Consider the following 18693-nt stretch of genomic DNA (forward strand, 5'->3'; position numbering starts at 1 on the left):
CGGTGTCAGCGATATCAGCCCTGGACACACACACACACACATACACACACACACACACACACACACACACACACACAAACACACACTCCTATGAGGACAATGGCCCCCCAACCCCGTCCCCGATTGACGGAAGCCACACAATGGTAGAAACAGTAGGGTCATGAGAGCATGAGGGATACAATAGGACACTTGCCCTTTTGGGAGGGCAGGTGTAAACATAAAAAGAAAATGGCCAAATCATTACTGGAGGACAGTAACAAATTTGACCTATTTAAAAACCTAACAAAGGAACCTATAGGGTATAGCATGTTCACACGTTTGAGTGTGACTAGAGTGACGAGCATGAGCACGAGCATGAGAAGTGTTAAACCACATCCTCAAACCTTCTCGCTAGAGTATGTGTTTAAGCGAGAGGGGAACTCAGAATCTGAGTTCCCATCATTTTTAGGACATCTGATGTCCTAAAAATGGACTTCACGTCTCTCACACCAGCCCACAACGTCTCTCAAATGATGAGAATCTGCTGCTATGGGTCAGGAGGGGGAAACAACAAACTAGCCTTATTTAAACATAGCAAAACTGTCAGTTTCTTCTATGAAGGCAATCGGGCGTATGCTCGAGCACTCCTATGTGTGCATGCATCTGATGGGGGAGTCACCCAACTCTGCCAGTTCCTGTAGCCCCAGTGATACTGTCTCATCCACCGCTCTTCTTGCAGTACTCTGACGTCACGTTGGTGTGTAGAAATCATGTAATTATTTTGATATAGCTAATCAATAAAAGGAGAAGAATATACAAGATAATTACTTTTTGCAGCCAATAGCTACTTTTCAAGTGTCTCATCATTGTAAGATGTCTACACATATTTATACCATGCCAGACTTGACACAAGAAAAATGACAGAGAGGGGACACTGAGAACAATGGACAGTTGGAGAGGGTAGAGAATGAGGAGAGAGTGGTGGACATCTACAAGCGCGTGGATGTCTCTCTCTCTCACACACACACACACACACACACGTACACGCGCACACGCACACGCACACGCACACGCACACACTAGACAATTATCCACTCCGACCAACCTACTTAGTAACCAATTAAGTGCTATAGGTCAGTCATATTGCTGCTCATAGGTAGGCCCAATTAAAACCAACATTGTTGATGACCTAACATCACATCTAATGTCCAAAGGTGAGGGGGGTCTATGAAATTAGGCCGACTTACTGTACACCAACTGTTCAATTGCCTGACCCTGAATTTTAGTGGCTGAACCAAAAACAAATTATGAATAGGCAAAGTAGGCTAGTAGTAGTAGCATTAAGGCTCCAGAAGGGCACATTCAAGTCAGTCAGAACTTGTAGCCCAATGAGATTTTTTTGCCTAGGGTCCAAATAGTCATAAGAATCGCCTCTGATCATGAAAGACTAAAGCCCAGAACAAACCAATGATTTACAGTGTAACTATAGTCGCAACTTGCAACCACCTGTAACAATTTGCAACATTATCTCAAAATTACGCCTACCTACTACTCAATTCAGACCATTGCAATTTCTTACAACTGATTGCAAGTTGCAACCAGTTGTTTTGTCATTATTACACAAGTTTTATCTATTGGCAGTTTTAACATGTTTTTCCATGACAATGTCTATCAGAATGTTATAATGCCTTTGGCTGATACAACCTAAAATACTGTTTTGGAAATACTTTAAGAGCTGACATCTTCTCAGTTAAATAAAGTATGCAGTTTGTTGGTTTCCTATAAATGCAAATAGACAGTTGTGTAGAACCAGAGTGTGCGTGTGTGCATCATGTAGGTTGGCTCTGGCTGTGGCGTTTGATGCATTTGTGTGAGAGTGGCAGGGGGGCCACCAGTGGCAGGAGGACACTGGACAGTTGGAGGAGAGGGCCGGGGAGAGAAGGAGGAGAGAGTGGTGGACATCTACAAGCGTGTGGATGTCACACACACACACACACACACACACACACACACACACACACACACACACACACACACACACACACACACACACACACACACACACACACACACACACACACACACACACACACACACACACACACACACACACACACACACACACACACACACAAAACCACTCCGACCAACCTACTTAGTAACCAATTAAGTAACCAATTAAGTCCTATAGGTCAGTCATATTGCTGCTCAAAGGTAGGCCCACTTAAAAACAATACACAAGTAAGATGGAGGACGGGGTCACACCGTTGATGACCTAACATCACATCTAATCAGAGCTGGATCCCAGGGGCCCAAAGGTGAGGGGGGTCTATGACATTGGGCCGACTTACTGTACACCCACTGTTCAATTGCCTGACACCGAATTTCAGTGGCTGAACCAAAAAAGGCCATACAAACTCACATTTTATGAACAGGCAAAGTAGGCGAGTAATAGTAGCATTAAGGCTCCACAAGGGCTCATTCAAGTCAGTCAGAACTTGTAGCCCAATGGGATTTTTTTGCCCAGGGTCCAAATAGTCATAAGAATCGCCTCTGATCATGAAAGACTAAAGCCCAGAACAAACCAATGATTTACAGTGTAACTATAATCGCAACTTGCAACCACCTGTAACAATTTGCAACATTATCCCAAAACTACGCCTACCTACTACGGGGTCAATTCAGACCATTGCAATTTCTTACAACTGGTTGCAAGTTGCAACCAGTTGTTTTGTCATTATTCCACAAGCCATATCTATTGGCAGTTTTCACATGTTGTTCCATGACAATGCTTATCAAAATGTTATGCCTTTGGCTGATACAACCTAGAATACTGTTTTGGAAATACTTTAAGAGCTGACATCTTCTCAGTTAAATAAAGCATGCAGTGTGTTGGCTTCCTATAAATGCAAATAGACAGTTGTGTAGAACCAGAGTGTGTGCTCATGCAACGTGCGTGCATCATGTAGGTTGGCTCTGGGGGGGGGGGGGGGGGGCGTCAGGCTCAGGGGCCATAGACTCTATGACTAACACACTCCATCTCTTCCCCTTATTTTAAATATGTGGTCTGTTTATTATTATTTATTTTTTCACTATACACCCCTATTTGAAGAAAGAAAATAGTATTTTTTGGGGGGTCAGATACCTTTATGTGCTGTGGACATTTGGCAAAAAAAAATCTAATGACCCAATAGGTTCTGATGCTGAAGCAAAATGTTGTGTAATTTGCTGAACATTTTGCCAGTACATATGAAGTTGTCAAACTTCATACCTTATTTTGCCTTCTGTGGTCACTGTGCTCTGCATGGTCGATGTCATAACACGTGGTTAGTGGTGTGTGTGTGTGTGTGTGTGTGTGTGTGTGTGTGTGTGTGTGTGTGTGTGTGTGTGTGTGTGTGTGTGTGTGTGTGTGTGTGTGTGTGTGTGTGTGTGTGTGTGTGTGCGCGCGCGCGCGCGTGGGTGGGTGCATCTGCACTTGCGTGCACATAAGGTCTGAGAATATAAGTTTTGTACTTCCTTAACCCATTACAACCGGGAAAGCATCTGTCATTTTAGATTTTAGCTATTTGTGTTTTTCAGAACACTCTTATAGGATTTTGAATAGTGGTTCTCTACTATTCCAATACTATTTCGAATAGTGGATCTAAAAGCTCACTGCGCATCACTTCGTGCCGTGCTGCGAGCTTGTACATCTGCAATTTTTGAAAATTTTTGAAAAATCTTGAAAGTGTTTGAAAAATGTTGAATAATTATCTTCTCTCTTCTGAGGGTCCCCTGGAACAAAATGGCACAAAAAGGTGTAAGAACTACTGATTTAAAAGGCATTTGTAGAATCGGCCTCAGGTCTTAATGGGTTAATGCTGCCACATTGTGCCAAACCAGCCACAGGCACACATGGTCATATTTAGCTAAACCATCATTATGGTTATCTAGTTCATGTAATGAGTTTGATATACTGTAGCTAATCAATACAGGATCGGCAAATACAACATAGTTACTATTTTTACTCAACAACAGTTACTTTTCAAGCCTCTCAGACTTATACGATGTCTACAGACGTTTATGCCAAAATAGACTTTACAAAGAAGGTGAGAAAGAGAGATGGAGACACAGGACAGAAGGGGGATACTGAGGGAAGTGTAGAGTTGGAGGAGAGAGTGGTGGACGACATCGTCCCTGGACCACAGGACGACATGAGGGACAACGCAGCAGGAAGACAGACTCGGGGTGAGTTTGATAAATTTGTGAATCGTTGTCAAGGTGATTTATCTGTTTGAACTGGAAAAATACTAGTTATTGTCTTTCCTTCAAGAAAAGATTACTAGATTTCATTCAGAATTTCTTGCAGCACAAAACTTAACAAGTGCATATCTACGAGTATTAGGGCCATCTGGGTAAAAAAAAAGAAGTCAGATGGGGGAGTGTTGCCACATTTTGCCAGAGGAATAATTAAGCAGGTCCATGAAAACTATGCTCATATCCCCAACGGGTATGGACTAGTAACTTATTATTTTTGTAATTGTATTTCTGTGTGTCTGTCTGTCTGGATATTCAATGGGAATCAATAAAGGTCTATGGATAATCCATAGACCTTTATTGATTCCCGTCGGGAAATTCATGTGTCATAAATATTGATAGCAATGCTGATATTCCAGTGTAAAATATAGTCTATAAAATGATTGGAATCAGCACCATATGGAATGGATACTGCCAAGACGCAACCTCTGTGAAGTTAACACCCCATAGGATGAAAACATGAATAAAGATGGTGTCATTCTTTAGTGCTGGATTTGAGCTACATTGTGCCGTACATTTTATACGAGTTACTAATATCAGTGGTGTAAAGTAACTAAGTACATTTACTCAAGTACTGTAGGCTACTTAAGGCCTAGGCTACACGTACAGTATATGGATCTTTTTCTAAACGCACATTTTTTGTGCAAACGTTGTGGCCGCTAAGACAGAGAATGTTGTAAACGGATAAACAAGGATATTTAGGAATTTTTACTTTACTGGAGTATTTCCATTTTTCTATAGGCCCACTTTTACTTCTACTCTACTACATCTCAGAGGCAAACATTGTACTTTTACTCCACTACAATTATTTGAAAACTTTTGTTTAGTTACTTAAAACTAGTTACTTTGTAGATCATTTAGATTATATTACAAAACATACATTAACCACTTAAGCCCTATTTAAATGTTGGCTATTTGATAATATAGGCTATAGCAGATCTACAAGCTCACTCCATGAGAGAGAGAGAGAGAGAGAGAGAGAGAGAGAGAGAGAGAGAGAGAGAGAGAGAGAGAGAAAGAATTATTCACATCTGATTTCCAGATTATACCCTTTCCTTATATTTGTTTTAAGCTAATCAATAACCAATACGTATATGCCCTTCACTCCTGAATTATATGAGTTTGGTTCGTATATCTCTTCTCACTGCCCATGATTAAAGATACTTTAAAAGCTTAAAAGCAAAGTACAAAATCATCATGCTTAATCTTTTGATAATGTCAAGCTCTGCACATTTACGACTCTATAAACTCACAAATTTGAGATTATTCTCACAAATTTGCGAGATTATTCTCACAAATCTGTGAGTAATTAAGTCGGACATTTCTGAGTAAAATCTCAGAAATGTTCCCCGCCCCCTCCGCTTTTTTTCACCAAGAAGGGCCCTAATGCTCCGTCTCACATATCATTCACTATCATTCCTTTGGTGTGTAAAAGTTTAGATGTTGTTCAGTTCTAGAAGGGCTTTTAGACTCGAGTCTTGTTTTTCTCTCTCTCTCCGTCGCTGCACATCTAGTAGCTGTACTTTCTGTTACAGGACAGCGCTCTAAAACAGTTGTTGCTGGATGTCTGGGGATGCTGTGTCTTATGCTTCTGGGTGTGATCATAGGCCAGGCTGTGTACTGTGAGTATTCCATGTCACAAAACAACCACATCACAGGGAGTTTGTTGCCTGACATTTTCTAGCTTTGACAACTATTAAGGCCACGACAGTATATTAACCCAAAACTTGTGATATTTTTTTTTTTATCAAACTCTCATTGTTTCATTTTTTTGTGTATTATTGCAAGCATCAGCTAAGTATGATGAATAAAGTGGTGTTGACTTTAATGCACGTAAATAAGAACAACAACATTGAGTTTTCTTCTTCTCAAATCAAATTTTCCACACAAACGCTTGACCTCATCATGAACAGTAGCAACAACTGTGTTTATCATCACCATTTCTGTCCTTTGCAGATCATTCACCCAGTAACAGCATGACCAACGACACTCTGGTACATGATTATAACCATCTGAAGTCCAACTACGATACCCTGACCCTGGAGAAGGACCAGCTGACAACCACCTACAATACCCTGAAGCGGGAGAAGGACCAGCTGACAACCACCTACAATACCCTGAAGCGGGAGAAGGACCAGCTGAAGACTGACAACAACAACCTGAACCGGGAGAATGAACATCTGAAGACGAAACTGACCCAAGTGGAAAATGGTGAAGTTAAAAACCTTTTTGAAGGAATAATGTGTATAATTATTGATATTGTAATTATTGTCAGAGATGTATTGATAAAAAAAACAATCTGATACAACCCTCATTGTTGCTGATTGATTTATCATCCATCTTAATGTAAATGCAATGTAGTCAGAATATAAGAAATACATTTCTTTTTAGTTTTTTTAACCACTTAAACCCTATAGTCTTAATGAAACAGACTTGAGTTGCGACTGTACGTGAACCTCTTTTTTCCGTCTATACCAAATCTCTTTGCCAAAATAGCCGATCTACCAGCTCACATCTTGTAGATCAGCTATTTTGGCAAATATTCTCCATAGAATATGGAAGCTGGGGTTCAAGTGGTTAATTCCAGTTTTCACACATTAACATATCTGTGTGTGTGCGTGTGCGTGTGTGTGTGTGTGTGTGTGTGTGTGTGTGTGTGCGTGCACATGTAATTCTGCCAACATAATTCTCAGGTCATTCCTTACTCATGTTTATTTGAGTACTATTTGAGTACTATTAGGATTACAGTACTCTATGTGTTACAAATGATTATCAATGTATTTAAAATAAATCTGTCATTATTAAAATTCCTGTTTTAGGTTTAGACAAAACGTGTCCCAGTGGATGGAAGAAGTTTGGACAAAGCTGTTATTACAAATCTAGTGAAGAGAAAACTTGGGAGGAAAGTAGAGAAGAATGTCTGAAGAAAGGAGCAGATCTGGTGATCATTAACAGTCAAGAAGAACAGGTTAGTGTATCTGTGTGCGTGTGTGTGCGTGCGTGTCCAGGTGTCCCTTAACCACAGAAATACATGTGATCCATGACATCCTTATAGTGATTATAGTATGCATAAATACCTGAATGTACAGTATTAGAGAACATTAATTATGGTTCAATTATGTACAAATGTTCAGAACTTCATCAATGGATTGAGCAAGAGGCCACCATGGATTGGTCTGAAAAGGACGGAAGGCAAATGGACATGGGTGGATGGAAAACCACTGACAACACAGTGAGACATTTTACAAGTGTTTATATTGTAATTCTATTAAAGTCACAGTATGTGAGTGACTGAGTGGATGTGGTTAAAATACATTATGTTGTTTACTCTGCAGGCACTGGTTCAGAGATTCTGATAATGAAGACAGCTGGAACTGTGCATACCACTTCTACGATAAAGGATGGTATAATGGTAAATGTTCATCGAAGACCTGGATCTGTGAGAAGTGATGTTTCTCTTAACTTCATTGATGAAACTGCAGCTTAGTGTTGTGATTTGTGAAGTTAAACTGAGAACAGTTTGTACAGGAGATAAAAACAGCTATACCCATGATCCCAGTTATAGAGTACAAACCACCAACTATTACAGCTTACTATGGTTATTCATTTAGCTTTAAAGGGAGATGAAACCCCAGGCTGGTTTCTTTCCCAGTTCAGATTAAAAACTACAGCAGGGTAAAAACATGCCAGTCTGCAGACTGCAACACAGCTGAATAATCAATTTTTAATCTGCTGTAGTTTTTTTTACCGGAACTGCAAAACAAACTTCAAAATCAGCCTAGGATTTCATTCCTCTTTAAGGACATAGTTAATGTTTACACCATCAATTTGGAAGTGAGGACATTATGTGAGAATAATGTTCATCATTGACTACAATTCATCATTAACATCATTGTGTCTCCAAGTTAATCATCAAGTTCAGAGACCCAGGATTCAACACCGTCCTATACAACTGAATCCTGGACTTCTGACAGACAAACCCCAGGTGACAATCTATGGCTGTGTAGATGCTATTAAATTACACAATTACTTTATTTTATTGTATTTTGACAAGATATGCTATTTGTACTTTGTTTTGCGATTTTGCTTATATTATGGATTTTTTAATGTGATATTTGTATTGTTATTATACTGTTGAGGCTTTAACCACATGAACCCTAGTGTCCCTATTATCTGCATGTCATAGCTGAAGGTTCTGAGAAAATAGGCAAACATAGCAGATCTACAAGTTCACAACGTGTCCCTTTGTGAAGCGTTGTGAGGTTGCAGATCTGCTATTTTCGACGACTAAGTATAAAGCCCTGGGGGGGAGCCCCGGTCAACAAAGTAGGCCTACGGTATATAGGGTTAAGTAGTTAAGTGCAATCATGTGACTAACTGTAATGTTGCCACAGCTCTATTTAAGCTGTATTGTAACCATTGTTACCCATGTTTTATCAACTTGTACACTGAACAGTGAAAGCTTTTAATAAAACTTTACTTGACAATAGCATTATTCAAGTCTTTTTAACCAATAATTCTACTGATGTGTGGGACAAAAAAATTGTAAGTACAAGATAATACTCTGTAAGTAGTTTAATGAGTCTACATCATCTATCCTTATGAGCTTAGCTCCAGACTAAAACACTCTCAAAGTTTAAAGGATTTACTATATGTTGTCTTGTCACTTCCCCTCTCTTAATATGATCCTGCAGCATTGGCCATGAAGTAATGTTACAAAATACAATTTATAAATCTACTATATCTATAGCTGTCGGGTGGGAATCTTGTATGTCCAAAACCGTTAGTGTTTTATTAAAAATGTAAAAACATGTTAAAATAATCAAAATAGCTGATCTACAAGCTCACAACGCATTGCAATGCAACTTATTGTGGGCTTGTAGATCTGCTATTTTTAATCATTTGGTGCAACGCTCTGGTATGATGAAGTAGGGCATTCATTTACAGAAAAAACATACAAAGTTGAAATATGAAGATACAAGGTTTCTGCCCGATAGCAACCTTGTTTAACTCAGTAGAGCGCAAATCTCTCCCAGGAGGCATGTCCTATCTCCATCTCTCTGGGCTATAAGGATAATGGATAATGTTTCGGGGTTGTGTGGGTTTGAAAAGGCAAGGGCAATGGGGGGAAAGGAAATAATAAAGGACAGTTATTATACATCACAACCAGACTGACAGGATGTATGCTAACACATCTTTGATCAGTGAACACATAGACAAGTAGTGTGGCATGTTGTCAATCTTGGAAAAACATGACATTACAATGTTATAGCCATGCACAGAATTTTGGGAGGGCAGGTGCCCTCACCGCATCTTAACCATTTCACACCCACATGTCTCATAAACAACAAGGAAGCTCTACTGCTGTTTCATTCTGCTTCTGTGCGTTATAAGTGTCGCAAAGTTATAACAAGTGATATTGTTTAATATTCTTGGGCCTTTTCTGTTACTTTGTTTCTTGCTAAAAACACACAGGAGGAAGAAAACTAAACAACCTTTGTTTAGAATGAGAGCAGGGCACAGAGCAACGGTGGTTTGCAATAAAGATATAAATGAGAGAAATTATGTATGCAAAGAAATGGGCACTTTTTCCAGTGAAGACAATGGGGCAGGTGCTTGGGTTTTTGATTGACTCCTTTGGGTGCTTTTTTCAAGATTAATCTGAGCGAAAGGCCATAAAAGTAATAATGGCGGTACAGTATTATTGTATATTATGTCTGGTATTAAAAGGTTGAACTGTGAGGACATGCATGTCCAGTATGACTTTTCAAGAACTCCAGTTGAGGCTCTAATGATGACTCATACTCTGGTTCAGACACTTTCATAATGTGCATAACTATGTCCTCAGTTATTTGACATGTCAAATATCTAATATGAATTTTTGTCTATGAGTTTCTAATTGTATCAGACAGACAGACAATATGCAGGAAAGAAAATGGGCGAATCACTGGAGGACCGCAGCACATTTGGCTGATTTAAAAACCTATTAAAAGGAACCTAGCATGTTCAAATTTTTTAGCATGATGATGACGGTGACTTGCATGAGATAGAAGTGTTAGCCACATCCTCAAACCTTCTCGCTGCAGTATGTTTTTAAGCGAGTGGGGAACAGCTCACATGACCTAAAAATGGACTTCACATCATTCAACACCATTGTGTCTCCAAGTTCATCACCAAGTTCAGAGACCCAGGATTCAACACCATCCTATACAACTGAATCCTGGACTTCTGACAGACAAACCTCAAGTCACAATCTATGGCTGTGTAGATGCTATTTAATTACATTTTACTTTATTTCATTTTGCAATATATCTTATTTGTACAGTTTTTGCTATTTTGCTTATATTATGGCTTTTTTCCCATCTTCTTTAACCACATGAACCCTAGTGTGCCTATTCTCTGCATGTCATAATAGGTGAACGTTTAGAGTAAATAGGCAAACATTCGTAAAAAATAGCTGATCTTCAAGTTCACAATGCATCACAAGCTTATGCGTTGTGAGCTTGTAGATCTGCTATTTTTGACGAAGCTATTTGGTGTACAGGGGAAAAGGAGGGTACCAAGTATAGATACCCTGGGGGGCCCCGGTAAACAAAGTATTTAGGGTTTAAGTAGTTAAAGGTAGGGTAAGTGACATTGTTTTTAATTAAAATTAGTGTTAAATAGTTCTATATTCTGATAGTAATCATTGCTATAGAGTGTTTGTTCAGTAACAGGGGTCTCCCTGTCTCTCCATCTCTTTAGTTAAAATGCATTTTCAGGTCGGGATACCAATTTTATCCAATCAGGAGAGAGAACTCATACAGGATACAGGATAAACACACGAAATAAAACTTGAAGCTGATAAATGGGTACTCCCTCCTGATTGGCTGAAATTTGCAACCCACCTGAATATGTATTTTATGTTTATTAAAGAGCTGGAGAGACAGGTAAACCTTTTACTGAATAAACTATAGCAATGATTATTATCAGAATATAGACCTATTGTATAACTTTACAATAAACATTTTGTTTAAACCAATAAATATCACTTACCCTACCTTTAAGTACAATAATGTCTATAACTGCAATGTTGGTACAACTGTATTTAAGCTGTTTTTATGCTGTATTGTAACCCAGGTTGTTTATGAACTTGTACACTGAGCAGTGAAAGCTTTTAATAAAACTTTACTTGACAATAAGCATTATTCAATCATGTGACTAACTGTAATGTTGCCACAGCTCTATTTAAGCTGTATTGTAACCATTGTAACCCAGGTTGTTTATGAACTTGTACACTGAGCAGTGAAAGCTTTTAATAAAACTTTACTTGACAATAAGCATTATTCATCTCTTTAATTAACAATTATACTGACCTATGGAAAAATACTGTAAAATAAAGTACATGATAATACTCTGTAAGTAGTTAAAGGATGTAGAATGTATTCTTATGAGCATAGGTGCAGACTATAATACTCTCAAAGTGTAAAGGACTATAATGTTGTCTTGTCACTTTCCCCTCTCTAAATATGATCCTGTGGCCATCAAGTAATGTTACAAAATACAAATTATATATTGTTGCTGTCGGGTGTAAACCTTGTCTGCCCAAAACCGTTAAGTTTTTTATTATCATTTAAAAACATTAAAATAGTGAAAATAGATGATCTACAAGCTCACAATGCTACGCATTGTGGCCTTGTAGATCTGCTATTTTTTACTACTTTTGTGTGACGCTCTTGTATGATGTAGGGCATTAATTTACAAAAAACAAACATAAAACATTGAAATATGGAGACAAGGTTTCTGCCCGATGGCGACCATGTTCAACTTGTAAGGTGCGCTCAGTAGAGTGCAAATCCCTGCCAGAGGCATGCCCTATCTCCATTTGTCTGTCTGGGCCATGTAAGCACAATGTTTTGGGTTTGTGTGTATGAAAAGGCAAGGGACAATGGGGGGAAGCTCTGTCATTATATCATTACTGTATAACCAGAGAGACAGGCTGTATTTGAACAAATCGTTGGACAGTGAACACATTGAAAAGTAATGTAGCATGTTGTCATTACTAAGACAAACCAGAGAAACTAAACAATCTAGACTAGTCAAGCAAATGTGTAACTTTATATATTAGTTGAACATATGGATGATAATGATTAATAGAGATTAATTAATAGATAAGCCCTAATCATTTTGATAGGTTAACCTGTTTAAAAGGGTAACAGAATCAAGCAAGTTCACACTTTTAGGTGTCGACGTGCATTAGATAGATGTGCTTGTGCCATGTTCTAAAACCATATTTCATACCCACATGTGTCATAAACATTGAAAGCTCTACTGCTGTTTCCTTCTGCTTGTGTGCATTATTAAAAGTGTTAATATGCTTCTGTGCATTATTAAAACTTATTTGTGAGTGACATCATTTAATATTCTTGGGCCTTTTCTGTTGGCATATTTAGACACTTGCATTTTCTCACTCTATGGGAGGAAACTGAGGAGTAAGTTGTCAGTTTTATCACCAAACTAGCAAAATAATCATCCAAATAATAATGCAAATTAATAAATAAAATGGAACTAATGGAACTTATGTCTACAGCTGTGCAGTAAACACTAAAGTGGACTTTCATAAGAACATCTGTGAGACTTTATTTTATCCCAGTCACGGCTAGTATCACCAACATTGATTGAAATATGGGACTCAAGCAGCTGTTATACATTTTCAAGGATAAAATGGCCATACAATTAAAGATGGAGTGCCATGATATTTTTCAACCCTAAAACCTGATCATAAGGTATTATTATTATTATGTAAGGATTTTTTTCAAAAAAAAAAAAGTGTACAGTAAGTGTTAAAATGTTGTTTTTATGTAGACACACCCACCAGTTCATTAAGTATACCTGGTTTCACTTAGCACCACCCATCTAATCCAGTCCCTCCGCCTCCTCCTATAAGACCACCCACCTGTCCTAGTCCTTCCCCCTTATCACTAAAGGACTGCCCATGGTTCTGCCCATTTGTTTACAAAATGGCAGGAGGACAAATTGGACAAATACAGCCATATATGTTTGAACCTGAATCTGGTTCAGATGAAGATGAGGAGGAAGAAGAAGAACTACTCCATAACCGGAAAGCCTGATCAACCCTTTGCTCAAATCCCAAATGCTCATGTGTGCAACGGATAAATAAGGCTTAAAAGGACAACTTTGTTTTTTTACAACCAAGGTTTATATTTTAGCTTGTAATTAAAGTAAATTCTTTGATGGCCAGATGTGAGTTATTGGGGGCTAGAAGAGCTACTGTAAATAATAATAAAGAAAACGCCGGGTTATTGTGTAAAAAAATACATATTTAGCCACCGGACAGAATGCCTCCACCCACTGTAAAAAAGATCGCAAAAATTGAAAGCAGTAAATTAAAACATTTTAACACTCATCTTTTATTTACTTTAATTACAATCTAAAACATAAACCTTGGTGGTAAAAAACTAAAGTTGTCCTTTCAACAGAACCATCAGTTGTCATACATTCTTACAGATGTGGTGATGTTCAATATCCTGTGATCCAAGTAGAACTTTATCTTACAATGACTATGGTATCCATTACATCAGTGACATTATTTATAGCATCACTGCACACATTTTACTATCATTACAATGCATTTGTATTCCTTCAACCTGACATTCCCATTTAAATGGGCTATGTATTCTTTCCATACATCCCCTTACTAGAAAATGGAAATATAAGCTACAGTATATTACAGTAGGCATATGCATATAAAACGTCTAACTAGATGCTCTCAGAGCCATTTCCACCTTGATAATACACTTCTGTTTGCAGAGGCACATATAATTTGTCTCTTTTTTATTATATTGACAAACAATCACGCTATGTATCTAATCCAACTGAACTAGCTCTAGCGACCCTAACGTTGGCTGAGACTGTATGACTCGAGTTGGTCCCGCCCGCGTCGGTATGTTCTGCCGATTTAATGTAAATGTTTTACCTTCTGAACATCGTATGAAAAATCTAAAGCTAGGCGCCGTAACCTACATATGTCTGTTGTTCCGACGGCGTGAAACAACGCATCGATGGGCTCAAACAACCGTTTAAAACCTTAGTTTGTTGGCAGCCTGCGTTGAATTAACATGGAGGCTCGTCCCTGATCTAACTCTACGCCATGTTAAACGGCGATGCGCGTTCACGACCAGCACTGTCTCTGCACGTTGAATTCAACGCAGAGTCGCAGACCGGCACAAAACCCCGGTTTAAAAGGTTGTTTCAACCCATCCATTAATTTCTTCACACCGTCGTAACAACAGACGACTGTAGGTTACCGCGACTACCGTTACATTTTCCATACGATGTTCAGAAGCGATCTTATTGACGCTGAACTAAATCCCACAACTAAACGGTGGGGGAGGTCACAGACACAAGGCTATGTCAAACCGATTCATGCTCCTAAATCATTTTATTGGGGCTGGCGGATGTTTTAATTTACCGGTAACGCTCCTGCGGTGCTGCTTTCTGTGTCTCCAGGATAAATCGTCGGAATATAACCTGGCTTCAGTACTTTCCTGTTTGCAAATCCCATATTGACTTGCACTAAGTTGGTGAAGCAGTCATCAACAAAATGGGAACTACACACCCGAAGCCTGGTAGAGGGGGCTGAGGGAATAATCCTGTCTTTATAAATGAAATTAAGCCATTGATCACGTTTGTCCGTGTCAATGGGCAAAGTGTGAAACGACTGTTTGATAGCTGTCACATAGAAGTTAGGCACATAACAACCTGCCATGGTCACACACGTGTGTTTGAGGCAGCTCCGCCCACAAAAGGTTGTAGTATAAATGACAATGATAATGAGGGGAGGTGCGGTGGGTGGGTATGGGCATTGTTACGTCAGTATGTCGCTGTTTTTGGATTGGCACGTTTGACTCTCAAGGTTTCAGCCTCCAGGAAGAAACTCCAAATAGTCAGAGAAGTCATGAAACACCATAAAACCACCAGCGGGGGCCTTAATGAAGTTCTATCAACCTCATAGACACATGAAAAACAGAAAAAGTGCAAAAACATGGCACCACCTCTTTAAGTATACCTGGTTCTCACCTTAGCACCTCCTCCACCACCTTAGCACCACCCACCTGTCCTAGTCCCTCCTCCTCCTCATGCCCACACCTGTTGTGTTATGATAATGAGGGGGAGGGTATGTTTTTACTATGTCTCTAAAGCGCGTTTCTCTATTGGCACGTTTGACCCTCAAGGTTTCAGCCTCCAGGAAGAAACTCCAAATAGTCAGAGAAGACATAAAACACCATAAAAACACCACCGGGGGGCTTAATGAAGTTCTATCAACCTCACATACATGAAAAACAGAAAAAGTGCATAAACATGGCACCAGCTCTTTAACATTTTAGAGCGTGATGACGGTGACTTGCATGAGATAGAAGTGTTACACCACATCCTCAAACCTTCTCGCTGCAGCATTTATTTAAGCGAGAGGGGAACTCAGATGTCCTAAAAGTGGACACCACGTCTCTCACACCAGACCACATCACGTCTCTGAAACGATGAGAATCTGCTGCTATGTGTCAGGAGGGGGAAACACAACAAACTAGCCTTATTTAGACATAAAAAAGGTCAGTTTAGCCTATGACGGCAATCAGGCGTTTGCTCGAGCACTGGCTGGCTCCTATACTGTATGTGCGTCTGATGGGGGAGTCATCTCTGCCATTTCACACAGCAGAACCGCCTCATGTCACCCACTGTAACGCAGTTCTAAGACATGAGTAATAATGTAGTTATTTGTATATAGATAATAAATACAAGAGAAGATACAATATAGTTACTATTTGTAGTCAATAGTTACATTTCAAGCTCATCCTTGTAAGATGTGTAAACATATTTATACCACGCCAGACTTGAGAGTGTGTTGGAGAAAGAGGACAGAGAGGGGACACTGAGAACAGAGGACAGTTGGGAGGAGAGAGTTGTGGACATCTATGAGAGTGCAGAGGTCAAACACAAACACACACCTACATATCTCCATCTCTAGTTGAAGCTGAGCTGTCAGACCTTCCCCACAGGAGAGAAGCTTTATTTACTGGCCACTGAACAGAACTACACCCTATCGACAGAGAAGGCATTGGGTTACATTCACCCACCTGATATAATAACATGGTGACCAACCCTGGCTCACTTCTCTGATGAATCCCTGATAATTTGTACATGAAAGAATCGTAATTAATTTCCAAGGTCTTTATGATACTATTATAATCACTATAATCATGTCATGGATCACATGCATCTCTGTGGTTAATGGACACGCACACACACACACACACACACACACACACACACACACACACACACACACACAGTTATTTTTGAATAATAATAAATAAATAATACTTTAAAAAAAAATATTGAAATCAATCACATTGAAAAAATATTGAAATCATTCACACATAAACATGATGCTTTTGAAAGGATTTAGCACTGAAGAGTGGAGAATGCCAGAATGGATTTCAGATCGTCATGGCAGACATTGATGCATTATAAAAGAATGAAACATTTACGTTGGCCACGGTCAACGAGGCCAACGTGAAATCGTGCAAAGACAACCGAGTCTCTCTTTGTGCTCCCGTACTCACAGACGCCCATGACTCACACAGCTACTGTAGGAGGTCAGCTTACACACACAGTTCCACATTTACATTCTGCAGGGTTATTTTGCAGGGTGTGTGCCGTACATGCATGAACACAATGCGCTTTGCGAGATCTAGGTACACAGTAACACACTTACAGTGATGATCTCTCTTCTCACAACATTACTGATTGCATTGATACACATTAAAGAATATACAGCAGGAGCTCTGTGTGGGTCCACAACTATGCTCAACAAAAAGGTTTGTATCATAAACCATAAATGATTTAACTTCCTTTTCTTTGTAGAAATCTGCAGAATACTTCAGGAGAACTTAATCAAATATCCAAAGCACAATGTTGTGAAGAATGTGAAAGCCTTTATTTCTGCATGGCTTCACAAACACTGACAACTGACCAACAAGGTGTTTCAACTCAAACCAGCCTTCATCAGGGTACAGGGTGCGTACTGATCACATGATGTACATGATTTTAGATAAAGTCACAACTCGACATTGTTGTAAATTGAAGTTGATGTTCAACTACATTATTGTACATCAAACATACCTTTCTACAGAAATGACCTATATAATATTACTCACTCTGTGTTCTTTGAAATGAAACATTGAAGCTGATCATATTAAAGTTGTAAACTCTATTGTACTAACTCATAACATCTTCCAGTTATCCAGGGAGCCATCGTGTGCAGTGTGTCTTACGCTGTTATTTCTCCTTGCAGTGAGAACCATAGACATGACCATGGACTGTGAGTATCAGGAGGTCAAAGGTCAAACTCATGCTCTTACAACAGTAACTGTGCTTATCATCACATGTTGGTCTTTTGTAGGTAATGCAGCCACAAACCAGTCAAAACCACCAACTATTATGGCTTAACATTATTTAATGTACTGTAGCTTTAAAGGGAGATGAAACTGGTTCAGGTTTAAAACTATGGCAGGGTAAAACATGCAGAGGTGGATAAAGTACTCAACCCTACTTGAGTCAAAGATATACTCCTCGTCATATATTACTCAACTACAAGTGAAAGTTGCTCTATCAAAATTTTACTTGAGTTAAAGTACTGGAATAGGCCTACTTGCTTTAAAAGTAATACATTAAATTACAAAGTACATTTTATTTAAAATATCAATGCATTCCTACATAAAAAAAACTAGACTACTGGGCTAGTAGGTCAGTCAAATTTAAAAAGAAAAAAAATATTTTATTAATCAGTATTATATGTGAACACATGTAGAGGAATAAATGTTGACTAAATGTTGTGTACATAAATACTTACAATAGGCCTAAATATGAGTCAACAAAATAACAATGACATACTGACATATTCGTTGACAGATGACTAAAGAAGGTTAGCCCTGGCTGAGAAGTGACAGGCATTATGATGAATAAAAGACTACATGTATGTAAAATATGTGAGCATTTGGTAGGCCTACCATTTGTACACTCTGAGTTAAATTAACAATGGCTTTTCAGCATGGAGATTGGGATCCCAGAGATGAAAGTCTATCAAATGGCCTAGGCTAATTTCTATCAAATTGGGGGTCCTTGAAATGAAAACGGTTGAGAATCACTGGGTTAAAACTGTAGAATATAGTTCATTCACAGAAAATACAATAACATAACCATGGAAACGGCTTGGTTTAGAAAATCTTATATTTTGCGCTAAATCTTTTGATTGAGGCCTTTTTTATGAATTCTTATCATTTTTAATGATGGACAGTTGTGTGTTGTATAACTGTAGAGAGATCATGAAGCTACAGGATAACTGTGGTCACTTCTAGC

General features: G+C 38.9%; 1 protein-coding gene across 3 annotated transcripts in view; it reads left to right on the top strand.

Moving 5' to 3' along the window:
* Positions 1-3862: 3862 nt before the first annotated feature.
* LOC308103136 (uncharacterized protein) overlaps positions 3863-18693 on the top strand; it is a 294821-nt gene continuing 279990 nt past the window's right edge. The window contains exons 1-6 of one of the 3 annotated variants that reach the window (XR_013934705.1): positions 3863-4206; positions 5811-5897; positions 6232-6486; positions 7095-7243; positions 7410-7507; positions 7611-8537. Coding sequence is in view for 2 of the 3 variants with exons in the window: in XM_080452998.1 (XP_080309124.1) it covers positions 4026-4206; positions 5811-5897; positions 6232-6486; positions 7095-7243; positions 7410-7507; positions 7611-7725 (885 nt within the window). In the remaining variant the exon portion in view is untranslated. Of the gene's footprint in view, positions 4207-5810; positions 5898-6231; positions 6487-7094; positions 7244-7409; positions 7508-7610; positions 8608-18693 lie in introns of those variants that run through there. The other 2 variants (XM_080452998.1, XM_080452997.1) reach the window with 2 other exon arrangements.

This window comes from Gymnoscopelus braueri (genome assembly GCF_963280865.1).
Source record: "Gymnoscopelus braueri genome assembly, chromosome: 16".
Classification (NCBI taxonomy): domain Eukaryota; kingdom Metazoa; phylum Chordata; class Actinopteri; order Myctophiformes; family Myctophidae; genus Gymnoscopelus; species Gymnoscopelus braueri.